The sequence below is a fragment of the Fringilla coelebs genome (genome assembly GCF_963513975.1).
Source record: "Fringilla coelebs genome assembly, chromosome: 1".
In the NCBI taxonomy this organism is placed as follows: Eukaryota; Metazoa; Chordata; class Aves; order Passeriformes; family Fringillidae; genus Fringilla; species Fringilla coelebs.
In genome coordinates, this window is record NC_140028.1 from 124,775,684 (window position 1) to 124,802,900 (window position 27,217).

Consider the following 27,217-nt stretch of genomic DNA (forward strand, 5'->3'; position numbering starts at 1 on the left):
ATCTTTCTACTTTTGTCCAAATGATGGGAGGCAGTGAACTCAAATTGGAACTAATTTACAGAAGGTTAGTAGGATGTGCAGAATTATAGTGTATATAATGTAGGAGAAGCCTGTCCCTCACATGTAAGAAGCTGAAGTTTTCTCTTTCTAGCTACAGAAGAAAAGAATGTAATCTCTCGTGCGTATCACCAGCAGAAACCTCTATGTTTCACACACTGGGTATTCTTTTTCTGGCTCCATGGGCAAAATTTCTAGGGAAAGCTTTCTGGATACCTAGAGAGTTGGGAAGCCTGCCAGGCAGAGATGCTGGCAGTCTGGCTGGGAGCGTGCTTTCTGTGGAGTGTGTTGAGGGCATTGAGGTGTAAAATATTTCAGATAGTCGATTTCTGCTGCAAAACCGTTCAGTTTTGAACATTTTAAATTATCTTTTCTGGTCTCTCTCTATCTCCTTTAGTCAGTCTGTGCTACCAGTGCTAATCTTCATTGATGTCCTCCTTTCCTTTTCATACAGTTCTTTGCTTTAAGGACTTTTTTTTATCCTTTTTTTCTTTTACATTATTGTGTTGTACAGTAGCTTTTGTTTAAACTTAATGAGCCTATTACCACTTTCATTTACATGTCACATGTTAAAAAAGAGAGCTTTAGACAGCCTATTTAATTATCATGGGGGGTGTTATTTGTTTGTTTTCATTATGGAGAACAATATGTTATGTTTTGGCTTTTTTTTTTTTTATTGTGATGACTTCAGCCATGCTTCACCTGCATGGTGGCGTCTGGAAAATGTTTATGAAACTGCATAGGAAAACAAAATACAGCAAAAATACTTTCAGTCATAACTTATTGCAGGAATTAATCAACAAATGGAAATATATTAAAGTCTTCTTGTGCAGTAGAAATACTGATGTATACAAATGTATACATGTATAATTGAGCAGATGCCACTCATATCTTTTTAATTCTTTCTAAGCTATACTTTTAAATACTAGTAAGGAGAAAGTCAAACTTAGGTCAAATAGTATATCTCCAGTTTTACTAAAATCTGTACATTTACTTAGTATAAAGTGGATGTAACTTGTTGACAAATGGAACGGGACATTTAATAACTTTTTCTGTTGGTGTATGTTATTATTCCCAGTGAAGGTTCCAGTTAGGCTCAGATTGTGTTAAATCTCAGCAAACAGAGATTTCATGTTCATTCATGAAGTGAAAGGTTATTAATTTGTATTCTTTAAAACTTTAAAGAGGGAGAAATGAGCAATAACAGGTAACATGACATTGTCATGTGTTATTTTTCTTACTAAAAGTGTTATAGCGGGTATTTTTAAAAAAATGTAGCTGAAATAACCTCCACAAAAATTTGCAGTGCACAGACAGGGTCATTACAGGTAAAATCTGTGAGAATACCACTGCCAAAGAACATGTATAGAAAAATGATTTTTCTCAATTCTAAGCTAGATACCAATTCAGACATGTTTGTCCATGAGTAGGTTTTTACACAATCTGCACATGCAGATAAATTTTTTGTTTCAACCAGAACTTTTTGTCATAACTGACATTTTTCAGGGATTCCTTAATTTTGCTTTTTTGTTTGGTCTTTGTCTGAACTGTGCTACCTACCCCTTTTTTACTGACCAATTCTTCTAGGACAGAATGCAAACTTTCTGCTTGTCACTTTGTTTGATATGTAGTAATTTCAGGTAGAATTTGAATTATAATCTGCTATAAGAGCCTTCTAAAAGTATGTGATTCATCACTCTTCTTGAAAAAAAATCCCACCTTTGTATAGTAAATGTAGCATATTCAGTAAGAGTTAAGTATTAAATACAATTTATGTACGTAAGGATACTACTTAAGAATATAGAAACTTATGCACAAAGAGAATTATGTATGAAGGAAAACCTGCTGATAAAAAAGTTGGGTTTTCTTTTACCTTCATGTAAGATTGAGATGAGACTGCAGTAGCTGGTGAATGCATTTCAGACTTATTTTGGTAATTAGTATCAATTTATTTTAATACCATGAGAATGTTATGCTTAAAAATCTAATTATTGCATAAAAATGGAGTTTTCTCATTTCCATTTTAGATGTTTTGTTGAGCTTACTTCTTTGAAGAGCTGGGGGAAAATTTTGGCATTAATTTATGTCTGTGTATTGGTAATATCCAAATATTATTTGTCCACATGGAGTATTTGGTAGGAGCAGCTTGTGAGAGCATGTGGGTTTTTAAAATTTTTTTTAAACATTCATATCAGTAGATATGAATTTGAATGCTGATATAGCTAAGAAATAGTTTTATTTGGTTACCAGAATTTTCAAAATTAATTATGTAAAAACTTTACTAAATTGAATGCTTAGATCAGAAAATGATAAAGGCTTTGAATTTAAACTGAATTTTAACCTGATGCCCAAAGCTAGTCTTCATGAGGAATTAGAAATTTAATTTGAATGAACATTTAAAATACATTTTCAACACCAAGAACTTATGCATCCTCATGTGATTCATGGGTTTTAGCTTGTTAATCCTCTGTATATAGTCTCTCCACTTTTTTCCACATCTTTTGGCAGTGTCAGGTTTTGACATGTGATAATCAATGAATCCTCTTTGACTTTTGTGGGAATGCTTTAGCACTGGTATTCACTGCTAATTACATCATTGTCACTAATGCACTCACATCAGTGTTTGCCAGTGTTGTCATAGCACAATGTGTGAATCAAGGCCCTGTAATATATCTACTCTTAGTCAACAGTTCATTTTTCACATATTAGGTCAATATAAGTAGTTTAAAAAGAAACAATCAGTTAAAGGAACTTACCCAACCCCAGAAAATAATCCAGAGCAATTACTGTCAGTAGATGAAAGCTGGTTATGTTTATGGCACCATTTGGAGATCAGACAACAGAGTTTTAAAAGTAATCAATTGAAAATTGCATTTCAACATAATTCTCTTTCCATTATGTGTGAAATGTTCTTTTTAATAAATGAAAACCATATGTCATGGAAGTCTCTTGAAATGAATGATTTCTCTTTTTTTCTTTTCTCTCTTACATTCTGTTTTTCAGGATGCTGAAAATAGTGGCTTATGCTGAAATATTTTGTACAAATCTAAAAGAAGAAAAGATCAAAAAGAATGTGGTATTTTAAAAGAATTTATGGGTGGAGATTAATTTCAAACACTAGATCATGTCTTGTTCCCATTTATGTGGCCAGTGTGGTGGGGAGGAATAAAAGGAGTGTTATTCTACCCCTCTCTGCCCTGCTCCATCCACAATGGCAACTCTTTTTTCAAGAGACTATTAATTTTTTGGTGTCTTGTAAGGAGAAAGAAAGTAGAGTGATGCAGCTTCTCTCCCTTCTTTCAACATACCATCCAGAAGAACTGGTTGCTGTATTTACACTAGCTAGGAAAATGTAGGAGACAGTTAGACCTCTTCTATTGCAGCTTTTAGGATAGATCTTGAGTCAAAAGCTTCCATTTTCTTAATAAATTATTGGTTCACTTCAAATGTATTAGTGCCGTAGGAGTTAAAATACTACAGAGCAAAGTTAAAAAGCTTCTTTATAAAAAGATGCAAAATTTTCCTTGTACCTATCCTGTTTTTCACTGAGGAACTATGCTTTCTGTATTCTCCATGCTGGGATATACTGATTTATGATGTCTATACCATGTAGAGTTCTGTGTGTTGGCACAGAACATACATATAAATACATAAATCTTCAATATAAATACTTGGATCTTTCTTGATCTTACATACCTGTGTTTACTATCATAAAGCAGAAAAGCAAGTTACAAAATTGAACAGCTTAACTGCTCTAGGAGAAAGGACAAAGTCAAATACAAACAGTGTTTGTAGATGGAGTTCGGACTCTTCCTCTGTGTTTCACAGGGTTTTAGGAGCCATTCTGCTGCTTGGGACAGAATCAGGCATTTCAAGGCACCTCCACAGCATGTTGTAGCCATAATTGGGAGATAAAAACCTGTGGCTTTAGCTGAGTGTTGTCCTATATGTGTGTGATACAAAGCTAGAAGAAACCTGAAATTCTCTGCTATTTTGCCAAGTAAAATCATAACTGCTACTTGGAAACCAGGCCTTCAGTTCCTATTCTTCCTGGGACTGAGACTCACCCTCTGTGAAGTAGCACTAAATTAGTGTAATGTACTTATCAGTGAGTGCTTGAGAAGAAACAGAACTCTTATCAAGTAATAGGAGATGTTTTAAAGCATAATAAGCATAGACTCATGCACATTTGTTTTTCCTTGGAGTTCCTAATCTTCTGCTTATCTGGGATTCAAAAGAAAATGAAGTGTGGGAAGCAAGAGCTTTGCTTTATGCCATTGGTGAGGAGTAGAAAGAGAAGTAAGATACATGCATTCTTTAGTGATGTTAGTAAGGTAAAAAGCATCTTCTCACATATCTATGAGATCTATTGGATACATTGCAAAGAAATCCACCTATGGTCATGATATTATGCAAAATAGTGGTTGCTTTAATTCAGGTTTGGAGAATTTTGTGCAGTAATAGAAGTATAAAATTCCAGACTATTTTTTAAGCTATGAATAAAATGAGATTTTTAGTGCGCCTAAAAACTCCAAACTATTTTTAATGGTTTTGTTTCTTCATAGTTGTGAATTCTTTAGTCAAAGTAATCAGTGTCATCCTGAAAATGCTCTTGAAATATGTAGTTTATCCTGAAAATTGTATTTAATCAGTTGCCAGGTCTTTAGTTTCTTTGTGACTTCCACTTCTTTAAAATTAAGGTTCTTTAGTAATATTTTTTTTTCTAGTTCAATGATTGCCATTTGTTTATATGTGTCTTTTTATGTGTGCTTGATGTTCTTTCGTGTGATTTTGTGTGGTAACTTAAAAAGGATAAACTTATGTTCAGATTTAGGGAAAAACAGTATCAGCTAATAGTTTGGGCAGAAAGATCCTCTAGTTTCAAGACTCCTGCCATGGGCATGGACCCCTTCTACTAGACCAGGTTGCTCAGAGCCCTTGAAAACTGCCAGGGATGGGGCAACTTCTGTGGGCAACCTGTCCCAGTTCACCATCCTCACTAGAAAGAACTGTCTAACAGCTATTCTAAACCTACCCTTGTTCAGTTTAAAGCCATGGCACCTTGTCCTCTCTCTACATGCCCTTGTAAAAAGTCCCTCACCAGCTTTCTCATCCACCCCCTTTAGAGACTGAAAGGGGCTATATGGTCTCCCCAAAGCCTTCTGTTCTCCTGAACAACCCCAGCTCTCTCAGCCTGTCTTCATAGGAGAGCTTTTCTGAGTTACAGAAGGACAACAAAAGGCTAGGCTAAAGAATTTACTACATAATTGACCTTTTAAATGTATTTTTATGGAAAAACAGGTAAATATATCAGAATGCTTGCTGAGCTGTTAAATAGTTTGCTAGGAGCTTTTGTCTGCTGGGGTAGAAGGAACTACGGTGTTCTGAGGATTTACTTTTAGATCTTACCTCAGTTCTTCCACTGAGTGCAGATTATTCTTTATAACTCAAAAAAACCTCTTTTGGTCTGCTCCATCATCATTTTCCTTAAGAGTGTCAGGCAGCTTCTCCAAGTAGGTGGCCTACAGATGTGGTTGAAATTTCTGTTTCCAAATCTGGGGTCAGCAGCTCAGTTCCAGCCTTTTCCTTACCTCATACATAGTTACCCAGTGATGCCTCCTTGATAGCCAAGATGCAAGGGAGATAGGGTTGTAAACAAGTTTGGGAGAAAGACTGGTAATTTCCACTTCTGCTTGCTTGGCCCAGATGTCACTTCCTCACGTACTCCGTCTGTACATAAATGTCATTGTCTCTCTCTCTGTTTCCAGACTTCTGTTTTAAGAAAAATAGGTGTTATATGGTATTACCTTTGACAGTTGCCACTTTTTATCCATATAGCTAGTGTTTCTTTGATTTTATATGTTCATATTTTAAAAAATGTATAAGGCATAAGAGAATTCCGTGATAAACTTTCATTGTATTATATTATTCTAAGAATAGTGTTATGAGGATAATTCTTTGCCTAATAATTTCTCTTTCATCCTGGTTCTTGAAGGGCTATTTGAATGAAGGAATTTTCTCCAAAGTACTGGGAGTTGGCAGAGCAAATCCTAATTGTTCATAACTTCCTTCTAAAGTGAAGGATGCCATAAGCTACAATCTTCAGAAAAACTTCCACCCCAACACATTGGTTGGGTATGGGTTCTTTACCAAGAAAAATTCAGTTGAGACTAACTACAGATCTGGGCAAATATCTCTATATTTGCTTAGTCAGACATCATGGCAGGAACTTTCTCACAGTATGTGGAAATAAAGACAGATTAATCTGCTTTGTTTCACTGTAATGAAAACTGTTGCTTCTATTTTTAATCATAAAAAAGTAACAGTGAGTTTTTTGCACTGATGGAATTTTTTGTGGGTTATCTTTTTGTGGAATTTACATTAAAAACCCCACAACTGTTAGATCTTTTGAACTAATGCGTACATCTAAACATTTAATCGTAAAATGCATGCAGGATGTGAGATGACATGTTACAGTCCCAGAGGCACTGAGGTACCTCACTGAGCAATCTATAATTGCTGTTTGCTGCTTCATTTAGCATTAGTATATGATGGTGTGTGTGGATGAATATTTATTTATGTATATGCGATACATACATTTGTTCTGTTTCTTCTAGCATATGTGTAGATCTTGAGTGGATTGTTTCCTCTCTGAGTAAAGATAGCATCTAACTCTGGTATGGCAATTTAAAAAAGAAAATAAATAAAATCTTGTCTCATCTATTTTCTGTAAAATTTACCTAAGCATCTTAAATTTTTCCATGTGTTCAGAAGTACTGCCTTAACAGCTGAAACATTTTGGCCTCTTTTTTGATACATGTCTGTGAGTACATGTTCACATCACCTCATTCATTGGAGTTTATCAGTAATTTTTTTGGTCATATTTTTACATATTAAATGTTTAATAATTTTGTAGATGTACAGAAACCATATTTTTGCCTTCAGTGTTTCTTCAGCTCTTTCCTGATATTTGGATGCTGTTTAGAGACACAGGTTTGAATTTCCTCAGGCAAATGGGAAATCGGCCAAGGTGATTCTGACTGGCAAGTTGTCTTTACCAGGAGATTTTTTTTTCCCCACAAGAGGAAAAAATCTGTCACTTTTTTCTCTGCTTTCAGAAGGAAGTGATGGTCTCAGTTGTACTTGATGCATAGCACATATTTTGGTTTTTTGAGGATAATTTTTTTTTTCTGTGAGCTTGTCTAGTGAGAGCCTTCTTTTCTGTGGCCAGTCAGTGATTAGATATCATTATAAACTTTGGTCTGTTTCTTCTTTATCTGTTTGGAAGGAGCTTAGAGAAAGAAAACCAAAACCCAGTACTTATGGATTGTTGTAAGTTTAGGGCTAGGATTAATTTAGAAATTTTGTGGATGGGTAATGAAATGTTATGGATTTTCTCCAACAATTTATGGTGTAGGAAAAGATGCACATTTTTAATTTCCTGATGCAGTGAGTTGTGGTGAGTCCAGTTCCATGTTTGCATTCAGAAAAGGTGAAAATTGTTTAGTGGTTTACACATTTTATTTGCTAAAAATAATTATTAAAGTTTAATTTATGCAGTGTTGCCCATGTCTTACATTCCTTTTCCTTTTCTTTTCTCCAAGGTGAATATATAATTTTTAGAGTTTTTTCCTTATATTCAGGTGTTTGGAAACATTGATAAAATCTACAAGTAGGAAATAGCTACTTGTAAAAGTATAATAAAATTAATTTTCTATGAATTTTATGGTTTAAATTAGCTGAAACTGTGTTGTGGTTTTGAATATGCACTTCTCTGGAGTTATACCAAAATTGTTCATTACTAAATGAAATTTTATTACCCAGTAATACAGAAATCTTTTTTTGTGAAGTTTCTTTTTGTAAAACATAAAGACCTCCAATAAACCTGGAGAATTGGTTTTATACATAAAAATAGAAATTCAGTTTCATATGATTACTATTAAACCTTTTATTTTTCTGTGGCCTACTGACAAGGATTTTATTAGAGTCAAAGCTAAAACTGCACAGATTTTTTTTCTTCTTTTAGACTCTCAGAAGTTTTAGGCCAAATTATTTGAAAGTTCTTTCATATTTTTTCTGTTTCAACTATGTCCTATTTTATCTCTGTTATGTTGAAAATTTTCCTGAAATCCCTAAACTTGTGATCCTAATCTCCCTATGCCATGATAGTCTCTTGTGCAGTGGAATTAATTAGGTAATTAATTAAATAATGTGCCAGGCTAATTGTTGTCAGTTTGGTACATCCTCTCATGCTCTCATCCCCTCTCTTTTGAAACGTCATGGAAAATGCTTTCTGAAATGCTAAATCCTTCTTTCTCAGATTCATTTAAATTCAGCTGGAGCTTCTGGAATGCAAGCAACTGTTGAAAATTTAGCAATTAGCCTGCATGCTTAAGAAAACCACATCCACCATTATGGTTTATATTATTCTGATATTATGATCTGAACTGTTTAATTAATTTCTGTGAGTTCATTAGCATAAATAAATTATTTTCAAACCATACCAAAATTCTCTGAACTTTTCAGCTGAGAAATTCTGATAATGACAGTGAAATTTAAAAGTAAGATCAAGCATGATACATGTTCAGGTGGAAGATTATTGTTCTTTGATTTCCTTCTTTTTTTGTCGTTTTGCTTCCAAAACATTGTGCAATACATTTGAAAAGTGGCTGGGGTTGGGGGAAGATGCTGGCAATTAAAGGAAGGGTACTTACTTGCTGCAGCATTTCCCTATTTCAGAAGGGTGAAGTTCCATGAGGAAAAAGAAAAATAGTCTACAATTTCAGAATAGAGAAATGACTATAATATTGTGTGTCGTTTTCTCTATTGTGAAAGTAGTTTTAAATTAAGCTGAGCAAAAGTTTTGCATCTTTACATGCTCTGTTCCAAATAAACCATACTCAGTACTTAAACCTCTACTTGGTGAGAATGTGCTAACACCTCTGTGTCTTCTACAGTGCTGCTCTCAGGATTTCTTTTAAGAAATTCTTCAATTTTTCTACGGTTGTATAATAAGTTATGTGTATTACAATGAGAGAGAGATGGTTGAGAAGGCACTGAAAGCAATTTAAAAGTGAGCCTGTTTTTGGAAGATTAATTGGGAAGCTTGATGGATGATCCAAACTATTCCTAGGTCTGCTGTAGACTAGCTTAGTTCTCTTATTTACTGTATATACATTTACAAAAAGAAGCATCCAGAAATTACTATACCATTTTAGAGCTCAGTTCTAATAGGATAATCTACACCAATTATGTTAGGTCTTCTAGAATGTTTTTCAGCTATGCAGTATTAGAATCCCAGATTTTGAGGTTTTTAGGCAAGAACCTAATCACAGGGCCCTACACAGAGATCTCCCTTAGGCAGGATTGGTTTTATACATTCTTTACATACAGCATGTGATTTTGCACCTGCATTTTTGGCCATTCTAAACATTTCTGATGTGTATTCAAGTAATTTGCCAGCTCCTAAGTTCCATTATAATTTGCAAGCTTTTGGATATGCAGCATCCAAACTTTTGTTGTATGAATAGTGCTGCTTCCCTGGGAGAATGCAGGTCACAGAGCGTGTTGGAACAGAGGATAAAACACTGTCAGCTGTAGAAACCTGGCTGTAGAACAACCTTTAGAACAACCACACTCCTTCCTCCTTTGCTGAGCCACCCTGATTGCTGGAACTCAGGATGTCAGATGTAATAAATGGACGTGGTAGCCAAGTCATGTGTTACATTAGTATCTCTGGTCTTTTCTAGCAGTTTGGAACATGTGTTAGAGGATATTGGCTTAAATGATAGTCAGACCATCTTCACAAAATACTGAAAAGTTTGAACATCTTTGAGAAAGGGTCTTCAGGAAGAAGGAAGTACATAATTTTAAACTTGCTTATTTTTCCAGCTCTCTACACAGGTTTAATTCTGAACCCATTAAGTTTAAATAAAACCCCATAGCATTAGGGATTTAGTTACTGCAGGCAGCTTGGAGAACCAATGCCACTCAGGCAGCAGTTCAAAAAATAAGGTGGCTCTAAACTAGGGGAATATTTTTTGAAATATATACATAAAATCCACAGACAAGGTAAATAAAGAAAAGATTAATGTAATGTAAAGATATTTGCATGGCCATCCATGAAACTTAATTTAAATGGGATTATAGTTTTGGTTTAGTTTCCGTTTTCACTTAGCTGTTTTTTCTGTGTATATGATTCTGTGAGATAGCTAAGACACATTTCATTAATGCACAATTTAACAAAGCAATTTCACATTGTTCAAGTCAGTTGATTTAGTGATTAATGTATTTGTTATGCTTGCAGATAAAAATACATTCATATAGTGTATATTAGTGTAACTAATTACTGATTTACTTGGATGCTGATACAAATCCTTTGTTATTGTGATTCATAGTTTATAAACAGTGAATGAAATGTCAGTGGCTTTATTAGACAGAAAAAAATGTTAAGTTTGTAGCATGAAGGCAACAGTGCCTTCATGCCAAGGTAAAAGAGTGTGGCTGAAACTGTCTGATGAGATAAAGATAGTGAGTCCATGTCCAAGGTGATTATTTCCATTTTACACCCATCTTGAGCATTGTGAACAATTTTTTACAGTCTCTGCTATTTTTGTCATCAAAAGGTGAGAATTGTATTGGTTCCACTGCACTTCTTTCTCAAATGAGGTGTTCTGTATTAGAAGCTCAGCAGAGATACCCTCTTGCCAATCTTGCATTCCCAATTATTTTGACTTGCACAAGAGGAGTCAGATTTTGCAATTTGTGTTGTTGGTCCCTCATAAAAATGATGATACACATTTAAAACATTATCCTTCTGTAGTTAAGTCTTGATCTTAATGGGAAACACCTTCTTTAGTGTGCACATAAAATTTCATTATCTCATAAATACATTAAAAAAGTAAAAGTCAAAGAAATCAGGGGAAGAGAAGTTTCTGCTCCTAAGTCTTAAAATTATATTAAAATAATAGCAAAAATTATTTATACTGTGACTCAGATTCTAAATTCAGGGAGTTACTTGAAAGTTCAGTTTCTGTTTTCTTTTTTCTGGCATGGTTTCAAGCTGATTCTTGGTAGTCTTTTCCCTCCTTCCACGTTCCCTGTGATGAACTAAAGGAGTTGCACTAGACTTTTCTGTGGAGAAATGGAGTATTCCTGAAGAACAGGGAAATTTGTCAAAGTCAGTTTTGTGGTATCATGTGGATTTATCCCTTAATTATTTAACAACTACAAGTTGCTCTTCTGTTTGAAATATAAAGTAATACTATGTTTTATCAGATTAATAATTGATAAACTGTTTTACAATCACAAAGGTAATGCTAAATATGCAGTTGTGTCAGTATGTTTCAGGATACCTTTATCTTCATTCCCTATTAGCAGGATAAAATGGGATCATAATGCTTTGCATTGCTGTGATCCCATTGCAGCCTACACCTTCCTTGAGGGGGAGGTGCTGATATCTCCCTGGTGACCAGCAACAGGACATGAAGAAATCGAAGGAAGTTGCATCAGGGGAAGTTCAGATCAGCCATCAGGAAAAGGCTCTTCACTGGGAGGCTAGTTGGTCAGTGGAAGAGGCTTTCCAGAGCGTGCTTTGGTCATGGCACCAAGCACATCTGGATGATGCTCTTAGTCATATGGTTTAGTTGCAGGTAGTCCTGTGAGGAGCAGGGAACTCAAGGCTCCTTATGTATTCCTTCCAACTTGAGAAAATCTGTGACTCATTTTATTACTTAAAACAGACAATGCTGTTTTAACACAAAAAAATAATCATACGCATTTTATTAATTAGCTCTTACCTTGCTGGCAAAAGCAAAACCAAATTAAGCTAAATTATAAATGTTTTGGATCAACAACTTTTGTTTTTTTCCCTTGTAAGTAATCCTGCATGTCTGAGCACTCTCATTTGAACCTATTTGAGACAGGGTGATTAGTATCTCTCTGACAAACACCAGCAAAGCATGTTGCTACATAGGAAAAGACAGGAGGCCTTCAATTCCCTGAATTAGGTATCCACAAATCCCCTGCTTTTTGTCTGCCTAATTATAGGAAAAGCTAAAGACATGCTAAGTACATCCCTAGGAGCTCTGTAGGCGCCTTTGGATGCTAAACAAGAAATTTGAGAGCATGGAACTTGATTTCAGGGTCCTGATATAAGTGCTCTGAATTTACTCTGGGCTGTTTTGCACAGTGCTCGGAGGTATTATAGCAATGCTGTGAATTTTCAAAGGAATACTTAATTCAATAATCACTTTCAAGAATAGGTACACCAGTCTGTATCTTGAGAAATCAGTACATTCAAATACAGTCCAAAGCTTTTGTCAACAGAATTTTATTTGATGGATTAGTGTGATTTGGTTTTTTTACAAAAAATTAATTTTTTTTTCTTTTTTTCTTCCTCTTCACTGCAGACAATTGATTTAGAGGGGTTCAAGCTGTTCATGAAGACTTTTCTGGAGGCAGAGTTACCTGATGATTTCATTGAACACCTTTTTACATCATTTAGGAACAAAATTTCTCACTGCAGCCCATTAATTAAAAACAAACCACAGCACCTTTCTGGAGGTAAGTAATAAAATCAGTACTTAAAGAGCTAAAGGTTCCCTCATCCTGCTGTTTTACTTCTAATAGCTGTAAATATATGGAATTCTTAACCACATGTTGAGGGATTTTTGTTCTGGTATTTGTGAAATTAGAGAAACTAACTCAACCATAATAGGAAATACTGTGAAAAGGAATGGAAATTAAATGGTTTCACCTTCTTAACTCACAATAATGATGCAGCTGAGACACCAAGTGGACATTCTTTGTCATGTTAATGCTAATCAGATTGCTATGGTTACATGTTTTTGTTGCCTACTCTCCTGTACAAACACTTAAAAATCTTCAAGCTTCATGCAGGAGGCTCCTGCTGGTGCTCAGCCATTTCTGTGCCAGTTGCTGCTGCTATTCTTAACTGTCTAGGTGTGATTATGTTGTTATTAATCCCACATAGTTAGCAGCTACCAATATTTTAAATGTTGGGTAAATGTTAGTATATCACTAAAAGTAATTTTGATTTCAGAGGACACAGCTAAATTCTGCCCTGTATAGGCTGTACTCAGCTTTCTTCACTTTCACTATAGTTGTCTTTGACATATTTTATTCCTATGTGTGGTAAAATTATCATTAATTATCATTATTATAACATCACGATTAAGGATTGTGCTGTTATTACTGTTGTTGTTTCAACTGTATGTTAAGTTTCTTACTCTGATGTTGCCTCCTAAAATATTTTTCTCCTACACTAGCTTTTCCAGGTTTGTCAAGAGTTTTTAATTTTTTTCTGTTACTTACTACTTTAGAAATAATATAACATAATACTAGTTTAGGAAGCTTCCATGTTTTTAGCATAATGCCAGAAAGACTGTTTGATAAATTGTTACATCCAAAACATATTCAGAGAGGCAGTCCAGTTCACCTTGTGCAAAAATTGTTTGGGCTTGAAAATATACTGAGTTTATGTTGTAATTCAATTTCATGGTTTAAATTAAATGTTACAGCCTGATAATTTGTAACTTTTAAGGGGGAAAAACTGTGCATTGGTACAGTGTGATGTGCAAATGGAAACTATGGAAACACTTGGTTTTGGGTATCTATTAATTTTTAAATGTTACCAATAGTGAAAAAAAAAGCTTGACTGTACTTTGTCAGAAATATTAGACTTTCTTCTGGAAAATGGAGAGGTTGGTGAGAGCTAGAGAAATGACAAGGAGAGTAGCAGGGTTCATCAGTCTGTCAGGTATGTGCTTGTTTTACGCTTGGTCTCTTTTGGTCCACTCAGGTCTGTTTATAAACTGTCTTTTCAGTTAAGGCGTCTGAAGAGAGATGGAAACAGATGCCAGGTAAGCAGCAGGACTGGAAATCATCAGTGAGTCAGCACATTGCCGCCAACCCTTCCCACCTCTGATTAAGAAGTAATAATTTAACTTGTATCTTGCGGCTGATAGGTTAAAAGATACCGTAAAATTTGTATTTATATTCATTTTGATTTCAGCACTATATATTTTTGAGAAGAGTTATCCCAGCTTTTATAATACATGTTATTTTGTGAATATGATTTACATAAGACTGGATTATGAACTGTTTGTGTAAGCTGTGTGATTAAAGCCAGCATTTAACTGAATAAAATATTGCAATGTCTTAATTTTAATGGCATTTAACTGACATGAAAGCTCATTAAATAAAACATTGACTTATTAAATACTTTTGTTACTTTAATATTTACTTTTAGTGTTTATTATTTGCTGAAACCATGAAAATGAAATTAATTCCAAAAAACATTGTTGCACACCAATTTGCTCTTTTTTACCTTATTTTATTGTTTTTACACGTGTATCTCATTACATGTAGGCATACCCTTTAAAGTGTAGGCTTTTGAAGATGTGTCTGGATTGCAATGAAGTTTTTCAAGCTAAATTTAGGGAGAGAGGGGACAACTCTCAGTCAGTGAGAAATGTAACAAACTTGTAAAGAAAGTTCAATTTTTCCATTCTCTGTGTTCTGCTATCTTTCCCAATTTTCCCCATTTTGATCCTGCAGATTCCAGTAATACCATCAGGACTGGTCATGCTAATGTTGTACTGAAAAAAAAAATTTAGCAATTTTCAAACTTTAATTCCAAGTGATACACTGGAGCTGCTATTAATCACAATATCTGAGCAATTATTATGACTATTATTTAAATTTAAAATTTATTTTCTCAGTAGTCTCTCACTGAGACTTCTGTGTTTTAAATATGTGCTGCACTGACACACATCTGGCTATGTTTTTGGGATAATAGTACACTTGGGTATTAGTAGAGTTTTCATTGACACCAAAACATCTTCAATTAGTGTAGTTTTCAATCTAAATTACATGAAGCTTTTACAAGCACAAGAAAGTGGATGCAGACTTAGGCAGGGATTGTTTTTAATACTTAGCATGTAGTATGGTATAACAAAAATATTCACCAAATTTTGTAGTCAAATGAAATCAGATCAACACAAATGAAAAATAAAGTTTATGCCTTTCCCATAATTGGGTGGGGGGAGATTTTGCATAATTTATTTTAATTCTGCCTTTGCTGGATAAACTATAAACATGAATTGTTTAAAGCTTATACTTAAATTTAGAAGTAGTCTGAGATTGAGATAAAACAAAGATGAATGCATGCAAAAGTTACATTTTCATTTTCTGCTTGTATTGTACATTCAGACTAACAAAGGCTATGGGTTGTTTCCAGGTCTGAGACTTAACAAGAGTACCTCTACATCCAGACCTCCTACTCCTGCCAACTCACATTTACCAGACATGATCCAGCTAAAAGATATTGTTTGCTATTTGTCACTGCTAGAAAGAGGAAGACCTGAAGACAAGCTAGAATGTATGTTCTTTCTTAATTTTAAATATTTATTTCTGTAAGTCATCAGATACTTTGTTTCTGAATTTAGGAACCAGTTTTGAGCATATGGATTATAAAAATATGGTTCTAGGTGACTTATTGCAGAAATGATTTTTTTATTCTTGCTAATTGTGAGATTTTAAATGAAAATTTTTCTATCTAGCATTTGCTAAAATGAGGAGTAAGAATTGTGCATTCTGTAGTTACAGTAATGCTCCCTATACTGTCATGTCTTGTTTAGTATCAGATCTGAGAAAAACAGACAAACTATATGTTTACTTAGAGAGCTATAGGTGGGTTGAATAATCTGTACTAAACATCCTAATTCAAACAAAGAATAGTTGCTAATATAAGCTGTGGGCAATATAATAGTACTGAATGCAGAAAAGCCAAGAAAGATCCAAGTCTACATCACTATTAGGATGGAGTGCTTGACACAGGAAGTTAGAAATTCTTGTTTGGTTGTTTTGTTTGTTTTTTATTTTTTAAATAGGGGCCTGGGTCATTAAACCACTACCTGTTTAAAAAATCAAAAAGAAAACCCTGTGAGTTTGATCTATAAATTGGAGGAAAAAAGCAGAAAACTTGTTTCCTTATTGTGGAATTTTAGAAGTCAGTTTCTCATGTGGCTAAACAGTCAGACCAATCATATAGTCCTTATTGAGGAGAAGTATACTTCAATATACATAACTGGTCTGTTAATAAAAGATTTGTGGAATCAGGCTCTCATATGCAAAGTAAGTGTTCAGTATATTAGGATGTGGAAACAGTAGGCTGCTTCTGCCTAAATAAGAAATTCATTACAAGGTTGCTGAAGTATCTTGATGTTTTGTTAACCTGTAGCTAGCTTACAGTGGCAACTTTGTATTGCAAAGTCACAGCAAATCCCCTAAATTTGGTAATATTGTTTTGGTATCATATGAGTAAAATATGAGCATGTAAGTGTGCATGTGCATTCAGAACACAGACACAGAAAAACTGAGATCTAAGGACTGAATTTAACTTACAGTGTAATAACTGCTGCATGGTAGCTAGTTATGCAAGCCTTACCAGAGCTCTGAGAAGCTCGATGCACAAGCCATGGCGTGAAATAGAGATCACTTGCCTCCCCTGGTGTCTGGAGCTGGTACAATGGAAAGGAGGAGAGACAGAGGAGCAGATGATAATTACAGTATGGGGATTTTCCATGTACTTCCTGCAACAGGAGCTGCAAGGGCAAAAGACTGCTATATGTGATTTAAGAGTGGGGGAGCACGACTTAATATGTGTATGGTATTTAAATATTTTGTGTATTCAATGTCAGTTGTATTTGCTACGTATAATTCTGGGCATGGTTGTTTAATGGGTTTATTTTCCTCTTTGTCATACAGAGTTGAAATATACCACGTATTTTTGCTTTTTAGTATTTAAATTTCAGGTTATACTGCACCATTGTATGCAGACTTTTCCATTGATTGCAGTTGAATTCTCATTATAAATTAATGGTATAATTTAACTCTTCCTCTAAATATGAAAGCAGTAGGTCCAATGGCTCTAATGTAAATTTTAAGTTTGTAGCAATGAACGGAAAAAACAGTTTTCATTGTTTTTGGGGTTTTTTTTTCAGGTAACAAAATTTGGAAAAAATGAGTCATAGCTGAGTGTTTGGGAATTTAATTCAGGACATGCAGAACATGGAAGTGGTGCTTTCAATTAAAATTTGATGTAGGCTGGAGGATAAACTGCACTAAGAGTTTAATCTTTGGATCTATATGATCTTCAGATTTTCAGAGATTTATAAATATTCCAGAAGATAAATGGATTTTCTAACCTATTAAAGTGTAGAGAGGTCTTGCATACTGTGAACCTCACCTGTTTGGCATGCTCAGCATATCTATTAATATAGATATGAATATAAAGGAAATCCCAAGCATTCCTTACAGAGATAGATTGAGAGCACATATCTTATGTTTCAAAGTTAAATTGCCATCTAGAAATAGAAATTGAGTGCACAGTCAGTCTAAGCAGTTAAGGGGATGGGAAAAGAAATAGAAAAATTTGACTTGGGCTCTGTAGTTTTCATCAAAATTTCTGTTTGGTTGTTTTTATCATTTTGTTGTTGGTTTGGTTTTGGTGTTTTTTTTTCTCCTAGAGTGTGTAAATCAAGATCATGAATATGTAGCAGTATATGAATAGAAAAGAGATTGCATGCCACACCAGTAGCATAGTTTTCAGAATCTATTGAGCCTTTTTGCTACCTTATCCTTATGTAATTGGAAAGACTTTGTTTCTACAAAGGTGAAACAGTTACAATTACACTAATGTCTGGTTTTAAACTATTGATTAGAACTACTGATTCATGTTAAAGGAAAAAAAAAGTTGTATGCAGTACTGCTCTGCAGCAGGTAAAGGTCACGGAGATGATAAAACTTACTGTAAAACATTCTCTCAACTACTATCTAAGAATCACAGAGGAGGAGGAAGGAGAGCCAAATTATTTCGTCTTTATCGTTGAGTGATTCAGTGATTCATCCCTGTGGAAACTGTGAATGCCTAATGATACCTTTGCCAGACAATATTAGCTGTCAAGCTCTGAGAAGCTTTGGTGGAAGGTGTACTGCCAGGGGCAGTACCAGTCTCTGGTGGCTTTTGGCATTAACTTGTTTTACGCTGAGACAATTTTGCTGCGGTAACTCTAGGGAAAGAAGGATATTTTTATAGGTTTTCCTAACCTGTAACTAATGAATCATGGGCCTTTGTGGCGTGAAATAGTGTACTGCTGTAAAATCATCAATCTTGTATTACAGCTCTGAAGAGCAGTGCAAGGTAGTGGCAAAAATTGCTGAAATAGTAGAGAGGTATAGAGCTTACCTTTTGTCCACACAGTTAGATGACCAACTCATTCCCAAAATGGAGGGTATAGGTGAAATATACCAATACATATAACAGTTAATGTGTTTTGCTGTAAGTCCAAAAATGATCAAGTTCTTTCTGAACTTTACTCTCAAATTACTAATTCTTTCTTCTTACTTCTCATTATGTTGTTTCCTCAAAATTATGGTAAGCTTTGTTTGTGAAATTTTTTGCACCGTAGCAGTATCTGCTATGAATCCAGTGTGGTAGGATTCCTCAATGTTAAATAGGTCATATGTTACATTTCCAGAGGCATCTGATTGGACAACAGATTATTTGTGTTTTGCTGCTGATGAAAGCATTACATTGTCCTGGAACCACCACTACATGTGCTGACTTCTTCATCCCTAAAAAATAGGTGTAGGGGTAAAAAAAATTGTGCTTTTGAGGACCATGGTGGGTATTTGGATTTCAGAGCTCTGACAAACTGTCCCTGAAAGTAGGGACAAAGAGTGGGGGATTTGTAGGCTTCTGGATTTCCTTTTTAGTCTTCTAACGGTATTCCTATGAAAGCTTTATGCTTTGCTGGTTCCAAATATCTTGATAATGGTGTTTGTACCCCTTCTTTTGGCTGGGATCAAGTCATGATACAATCTTGAAAGCATATATTTTTTCAGGGTATTGTCAAAATATACCTTTTTGTCTGTGTGGTTCCCCAGAATGTTGGGGGTACATTTTGAAGTTGACGAAGCAAGTGTGGAAGATGGAAAAAGATGAAGCAAGTGTGGTCCTGGAAGAAGTCATGCTGGCAGTTTGTGATTAATGTGTATTGTTGGATTTGGATGATTAGATATTTAAAATATTAATCTTGTGTTTAATTTAGTTGGTCAGAATGTTTCAAAGGCAGTATTACTGTTAAATAGTGATAGCTGCAGCCAAGAGAGAGTAGTAGCATTGTACCTTAGGGAGGCTTAGCAATGTTTGTGGCCAATTGGGCATTACCTTCTGTTTGTTGAGATCACAGAGAAGGGCCTCTTGGTAGTTCTTATGAAGACAGATCCTCTCCAGAGGGAAGCAAAATCATATTCACTCACCAAATTAGCTGTTAGAGTGTGGAAAAGGTGCAGTTGTACTCTCTGGCTAATATGTCTTGTTGGAGGCAGGGTTCTTGGTTGGCAGGGTATTGCTGAGTGAACCTTTCACGTAATGCAACTTGTTTGGAGGGTATACAACTAGTCTGGTCATTAAACAAAAATGTTAATATTTCTTTGAAACTCAGGCTTAAGTTGTTTTGGTTTGATTTTTTTTAATGGAAAAGTGATGTATTTGTTGTGTTTTCTAACTGTTTCCTTCTCTCTTTGTTTTCTTTTCAGTTATGTTTCGCTTGTATGATACAGATGGGAATGGATACCTGGATAGTTCGGTAATGTTTTTTATATATTACATTGTAAGAGTATGTCAACATGCCAAAACTCTACAAAACTACATTAATTCTAATCAAGTTTAGATTTATCCTGAATTATTAAAAGCAGTATAAAATATAGTCAATAAAAATTCATTCATTTGAAAATTAATGCTTGAGTTTTCTTTTCCAATGAGAAAATGCTGCTTCTACAACTGTATACATTTTCAGTTGCTGACACTGCTGTCATGGAGTTCTCTTCTATAGTCTTCTGATTTTTAATGATACTACTGTAGGGGACATGTTAATATAATTCCAATAATTCTGATATGCTGCTGGGAGATGTGTATGAAAGCACCGTTTTTAAAGACTTCATTAAAAAGGTTAAGTGTGAGAGTCGCACAGTGGATTTATGTGGAGAGATATCACAATTTCCATGTTATTATTAAGAATGGAGGAACAATCTTAAGGGCAGAGTTGAGGAGTAGGCCAACCAAATGTTTGAAGAAAAGTCAGAGATATGGAAATAATTTTAAAAGATGTAACTAATTTTTTCTATAGAAAAAATAGATAGCTAATAGAAACAAGTGTTTTATTAGTAGTGTTATTTTTTTTTTCCTTTGGGTTTTTTTCCCATCTTCTTTTATATCAACTGGAAGGAAGACAGCATAGAATGGATTGATAAGGAAGACCGGGTGATTCCCATAAGTTGCTGAGAACTAGGGAAGCAAAATTCTATATGGGTGTAAAGTAAATACAGTGCCATAATTTTAGGCAATACCAAGTTGAGTTAGATGCCTGGATACAAATAAGAATTTAGAATGGTCCTAGATAAGCATTTGAGCATGTTTACAAAGCTAAAGTGTATATATAAGTATAGAAGAACCCTAGTGATACATGATGAAGGGAAATTGCAATACTCTAGTGATAAGAAAATAAATCTCCAGTAATTTACAGAATCCACTTTATGCCTTATTTCTATTAGAAATTTGTGATTTTTGCAATTACTGTAAAAATAATTTTGATAATTTTAATTGTTTTTTGAGTGATTTTTCCATCACTCAGGTTTGAGTGATGGAATTTAAATATCATTACATGATCTTATCACAGGGTGGAAATTAGATCATGAAAACATGGGTGCTTGAAAGATAACTAGGAAGGAAGAATCTCTGACTACTTTCAATTACTTTGATTGTGGGGCTGTATTTCACCTCCCGGAATGCTTTGTAGTCCATGCAGAATGTTTTGCTAGTAAGCAAATTCACTTAAGAATACAGCTTCCAGTGAAAAGAACATTTCATCAGGGATGTTGATGAAATAGTGTCACTGAATGCAATATGGTTGACTTATTAGTTTCTTGCAGTAGAATTTTTCTTTTAAACTTGCATTAAATATCATACTTTTTCATTCATCTCTAGGAGCTGGAAAATATCATTGCTCAAATGATGCATGTTGCAGAATACCTTGAATGGGATATTACTGAATTAAGCCCTGTAGGTATCCAGTTATCACAATTTTTTAATGTTGCTAGAAATAGCTATCATAATTGTGTGATATTTCATATCCACGTGGCATTCCATGGGTGAGTATGGTAGAAACAAGAAAAGCCTGTGTTCCACTACGAATTAGCATTGTGAATTAGCACTTTTACTGGTATTTTGCTGTTTAAATCTGATCTATTAAATGGTCAATAAATGTAATAATTGACTTCTATAACATAACTGGTTTGTCTCTGAAAATTTCTTAAGAGTGAGTGCACAAAGGACACAAGTTGGTTTGGGACATTTACGTGTTAATAAAATGCAAATACGAGTATGACATTTTATTTTCTGAACTGTCTATACTCATTTGACTACAGCTACCATGCAAGTAATATTTTTCTTATTTTTTGTATGAGAGAATTGGAGATGTGCACATGTCCTAACAAGTTGCTGTATTAAAGTATAGTAATAATAAATTAGAACTTATAAGATTTTCCATTAAATTATAGATTCTTCATGAAATGATGGAAGAAATTGACTATGATCATGATGGCACTGTTTCCCTAGAAGAGTGGATCCAAGGAGGAATGACAACAATCCCACTCTTGGTCCTTCTTGGGTTAGAAAATGTAGGTATTAAATAGTAGCATCAAGTTTCTGCTTGCATGTTGACTGTGGCCTTCAGGTTAGTTTCTCTGTGGCCTGTAAAAAGAATGACTTTGCTTTACTCCTCTTTACTATGGCTGAATGACCTGCAAAGAACAAAGTGTCTTCAACTCCACAGAACCACTGGCAAGTTTAAAGCACCCCCTAATAAGCTGGCTCTGGAGCTGGAAGTTGTAAAAAGCTAAATAATTTTTTCTGCTAACAACATGTTAATTCCAAGCTGCAGCATTATATGTTAAGTGTATTTTTCTGCCCATGAGTTTGTTACAGCAGACTGTGATTAGTGTTGAAGCTTCTCGGCATGGTACTGGATTGTGTGGCCTAACTGTACTGAGTCACAGCACAATCCAGGTTGGAAAGAACTTTTGGGGATCTTCTGTTCCAGTCCCTAATTAAAGACAGCACCACAGACTGAGTTATCTCAATCAGAGCCCTGTCAAGCCTGGATAGTTCGAGTGAGGTGGATTCTACCAGTACTGTGGGCAAATTTTCCCTTTGTTAATTGTTCTCAAGGGAAAGAGTTTTTGTTCATGTGTGCAGATAGAATTTATTCTGCAGCAATTATTGCTGGCTCTTGTCCTGTCATGATACATCCCTGTGAAGGTCTTCTGTCTCTGTAACTACATTAGTAAAGAGAGTGCTAGTAAGAAGTAATATCAAGGGGGACGCTTACACCAATGGATAGAGTATTATGAAATATGAGCTTATGTTGTCTACATTTGTCTACATTTACAACCTCACATTAAAGGTAATACAGATGTAATATGATCAATTTTCTGCCAGTTCAATGCAGCTTTTATAAGGTTGGCATGTTGTCAGTGCCACCTGCTGTCCTATACTTGAGCTAATTTTGAACTCATCTATTGAAGCATGGGCTTCAAATGCATTTCTGCTATTCGAAAGAATGCCTTTTAATCTCTCTTTAATCTTTTCTTTTAAGTAATTTTCACATATTGAAAATAATAAATAATATTTATTTTCCCCATTTAGTGCAATCTACACTGCTCTAGTTGCTCTATGCTATTTTATTTGCATGAAGAATGCTCAGATTGATACTTTGTGTAGGGGAATATGTAACAAATGAGTTTATTGAATGAAAGATATATGTCTTGAAAAATCTAATTAATTAAATTGCAAGTAAAATATCTGAATTGAAGACAACTTTCAATGTGTCTGGATCACTGTAGTACTAATTCCTTAATTCCATATTGAGACGGAGTAAGAAAAATGTTAAATTACTGTCATCAAACTACAGATCTTTATCAGGCTGAATTCTGTTATTTCCACAGAATTAATCTAAACAAAGGCCTGGAAAGGCTCTGAAGTAAGCAGTATAGCAGATAACTGCTAGTGATTTTCAGTACAGATTTTTCTTTTATGACACATAGTATAAGTGCTCTGGGAGTGTTTTTCAATATCTACATTTCATAATTTGAAACTCCTAAATTATGGCATAAATTACTGTATATCATTCTGTAGAGTTTATTTTCATAGTAAAGCAAAAGTTATAAAGAAGCTATGTTATCATTTTATCATTTTGACTATTTTTACTAGTTTCTAGATATTTATCGTGCTTTACTATGGAAATACTAAGAATGCATAAATAGAGATCAAAATTCTACAGCCTGTTGTTAGCATGGGTCAGTGTTTCTGTCATCAGGAGTATTCCTAGTATTTGATGCATTCAACAGATGCATTTTGATGCATTTAACAACAGAAATGTACAGTCATGGAAGAAATACTCTAATAGCATGCAAAATGTCTTTTTATCAATAAGCATAGTTTATGTGAACTCCATTACCTACATATGAGCTGATTTTCTAGTAATTTTCTAATGATTCACTAGGCCAAGATACTGCCCTTTAAAAGGGCTCCTGTTTTTATGTTTAAAACTGCTTAATTTTTTAAACCATCACATTGTATGTAGAGAAAAGCAAAATTTTTCAATTTTTCATTAAACCAGCAAAAATACACTACTTCCATTTGTTCATAGTTCAAATAAAATTGTATTTTAGGACACTGAAAAGTGAAATCAATACTAATGCCTGTCTGTTATTTAGTGTAAACTGATAGCATGATTTTGATGGTTTTGCAGCATCTAATGTATTATCCAAGCTCTTCATTCCATTGCATCAATCCCATTAGTGGGATGCTCTTATTTCTTTTTGCATGCCATTGTTAGATTTTGCAAACCTAGCTTCCCAGGACTCTGCTTTCTAAATGTTCTATCTACCTCCTTTTAGTTATGGTAATGAAAAATAAGAGATAAGAATCTTTTGGACTCACTTATAAAAGTGCTAATATCTTAAGGTTTTCCTCAAGCTGATTAGTATGTGAAAATAAGGGGCATAACCTACTGGATTATGCTGCTTAGACTTGTCCAAGTAATCTTCATATGTTGTAAATCACAGGGAAAAAAACAGCAAATTAACCACCCCCTCCCCTCCCGCAACCCCAAAGCAAAACCACAAAAAACCCCAAACAAAACCCACAACCAAACTATTCCGTCACCTTCTTGTAAGTATTGGTTCTGTACTGAACTCACAATGACAAAATTTTAAATCCAAGAGATCAAATTTAGAGCTTGTCTAGTATGACAGTGACAAAGAATTGTCATTATAGTTTATTTAAATAAATTATGATATGAGTGGAATATTTAATTTGTTTTGGGTTGGCGTCCATTAACACTGTAATGTACTTAACTGTTTTATAGAGTTTGTATGAAGGATAGAAGATTTTCAGCTGGTCTCATTTAATATGCTAATATCAGTGAAGCTATGATAATTTAGTTCAGTTGCAGATTTGTCATAGTACTTTCAGAATTCAGCTATATTGTTTATACTTAATCCTTAGTTTACTGTGATAGCTATATAAAAAGGTCAGATATCGTGTAAAAGTTCTATATTACATTTAAAGCTTTTCAATCATACTGTATTAGATGATTTAGTCAGAAAATTTTAAAAAGAAGCATTTAAGTGAAGTGTGGAACTATATGATTTAAAAATAAAAGAATAAACAAGTCAGTGTTTATGAGCAGTGGGGTTGACATAGCCTAACCTCTCACAGTTTTGTGGCCTTTGCCCTCTGACCTCATCAGTAATCCCTTCAGAGAGAGACAAGAGTGTTAGGCTGTAGCTACAAGCATTTACCAGACACCTGTTATCAAGTCAGAGAAGTAACAAGGAAATCTGCCTGATTTTTCTTTTGCTCTCTCTCTCCTTCCCCCCACCCCCCAACATTTTCATAGATTTTCATGAAATTTCTAGTGCCCTTCAAATTTATTTGAGATTACTAAACTAATTTAAAAGTTGCTGGTGCAGTTTAGAGTGATGAAGATAATGGGACAAAGAGCATTAAAAAGTCTTATTTCCCTAGGAAATCAACCTTAATATCCAGTTTGTTTTAGTTTGCTGGGCTTTATGTTCTGTTTCCTCCTAAGATTTGATTTTGGAGTTGTTATGAAGGTAGACTTTAGAAATACAGAGTTCTGTCTCTGAGGATGTTCCAGGAAAGAAATGACATATTTGATTTTTTTGGTGCTTTTGAAGGCAGTTGATATTCTAAATGAACAATTTGGATACAAGATAAGGAACTTAAATAAGAACTTAATTGGTTCTTTAGGGGTTCTGAGATAGAGACGTACTATTTGGCAATTTGTTTCAGAAGAAAAGTTCTTGGATGTATTATACATGTATAATCCATTTGTAATTGGGTGACTATCCTTTCTCCCATTAACACTGCCTAATATGTTCTATATGGCATCTGCTGAAACCTTTGTTGTTAAGACAAAGTTTTTTCAATTCATGGATTTTTTTTCAAGAAATTCTCATGTAAAGTGAGAAAATAAAATGTTATCTATGTAGGAAATTTTTATTTATGTGGTTTAACTTTTAGTGATAAATGTATGAGGTATTTTTTTGCGGAGTGTCATACTTCAGTCTGGAGTTTTCAGGGTCCTCATCAACCTTCCAAATTTATTTTTACATTTTAAGACAATAGTTAGTCTCTTACCAAACACAAATTGGACAGAGACATCGATGCACTACTCCTGATTCTTCTGGGAGGTGGTCTTTTGCACATTAGTGAACACTAGGCTATTTATTCTACTTCTCCACGGTAGAAACCTTTGAAGTTTCTTACATTTTTATTTGCTTCTGCTCTAAATAGATTAACATTGAAAGAGAAGGTGAAGATTTAGCTCATTGACTCTCCTATTATCACTTAAAATTTCTTTTGTAATCTATGCACAAAAGGCTTCTTAATGATGGGTCTTGTCAGCCATAAGCATTGTACTATGCTCTTTGGCTGGTGTTGTACAATATTATTCCACCATGATTTGATAGAAGCACTTGATTTCTCTTTTAAAATAATTGCATGCCAGATAGTTGGTCTCATTTTTCCTGTAACAAATGGTTACTACTGTCAGTGAATGCAGAAAAAGGAAGCGGAAACTGCAAGTTCAGAAGTGCTAGTGTTTAAAGAAATACTGTATTTTAGGGAAGTATTTAATTCCCTCTCCACTGGCCACTAGATGTCACGGTTGCACTGTACCTGCTACTGTAGAGTTGGCTGAATAGCTGCCCTAAGGTGAGAGAGAACTTTAAACAGCAAATGCTGCATAAAGTCAGTAATAATTTGAAATAAAGCAAATATACCTTTATTTTAAATCACTAATTGTAACTTCCAGCCTTCACCTTTTAAATCAAGGTAAATTTTGGCGGGACAAACATTTGTGTTGCATTGAGACTATGTTTCAATTAAATCCCAAGGATGGATATACTCCTAAAATTTTACTTTGGATCCTCAAACAGCAAATATTATGCAATTGTACTCAAATAATTAAAAAGAACTTTTAAAATTCTTTTGAGTAAATGTGGGATAGAATGTTTCAGTGGGAGTCCACACTTGGAAATAGTGCTTCTTACCGTGTATTATTATATTATATAATAATATAATATTATATTATTGTTGCCATGCTTTTTGAGTTGTATGTTAAAATGGAACCAAACTAGAGACTTGCAAACATTTGCGAGTCCGGGGTGCGATCTGTTAAACCGTGAGTAATCCTTTCAGGCTGGAGCTTGAAATGACTGCTCAGCACCTGGGCAGTTTCATAGACTCCTATTTCTTTTGTTCAACGAGGAAGAAAGGACAACGAAAGGCTTGACTGTCTGAGTGACATTTCTGTAAGTCCTTTCTGAAGTGTGAGTTTTCTGGAAGGCCGAATTTCCAATGCGCCGCGCGCTGTTTCCATACGGGCGGAGGGCAGACTCGGGCCCCCTGAGCTGTAGCTCGCTCCCTTTGTGCCAGCTCGTTCCCAGCTGGAAGCGGACTCCCCATGAGGGATGAAGGAGCTGT

The 27,217-nt window shown here is 34.7% G+C and overlaps 1 protein-coding gene across 2 annotated transcripts in view; it reads left to right on the forward strand.

Annotated features, from left to right (window-relative positions):
* DGKB (diacylglycerol kinase beta) overlaps positions 1–27,217 on the forward strand; it is a gene marked incomplete at both ends in the record, with an annotated part of 297,216 nt that overhangs the window by 35,259 nt on the left and 234,740 nt on the right. For both annotated transcript variants that reach the window (XM_084201490.1, XM_084201489.1), the window contains 5 exons: positions 12,468–12,621; positions 15,320–15,460; positions 19,684–19,733; positions 21,131–21,205; positions 21,703–21,822. In XM_084201490.1, coding sequence (XP_084057616.1) covers positions 12,468–12,621; positions 15,320–15,460; positions 19,684–19,733; positions 21,131–21,205; positions 21,703–21,822 — 540 coding nt within the window. The remainder of the gene's footprint in view (positions 1–12,467; positions 12,622–15,319; positions 15,461–19,683; positions 19,734–21,130; positions 21,206–21,702; positions 21,823–27,217) is intronic.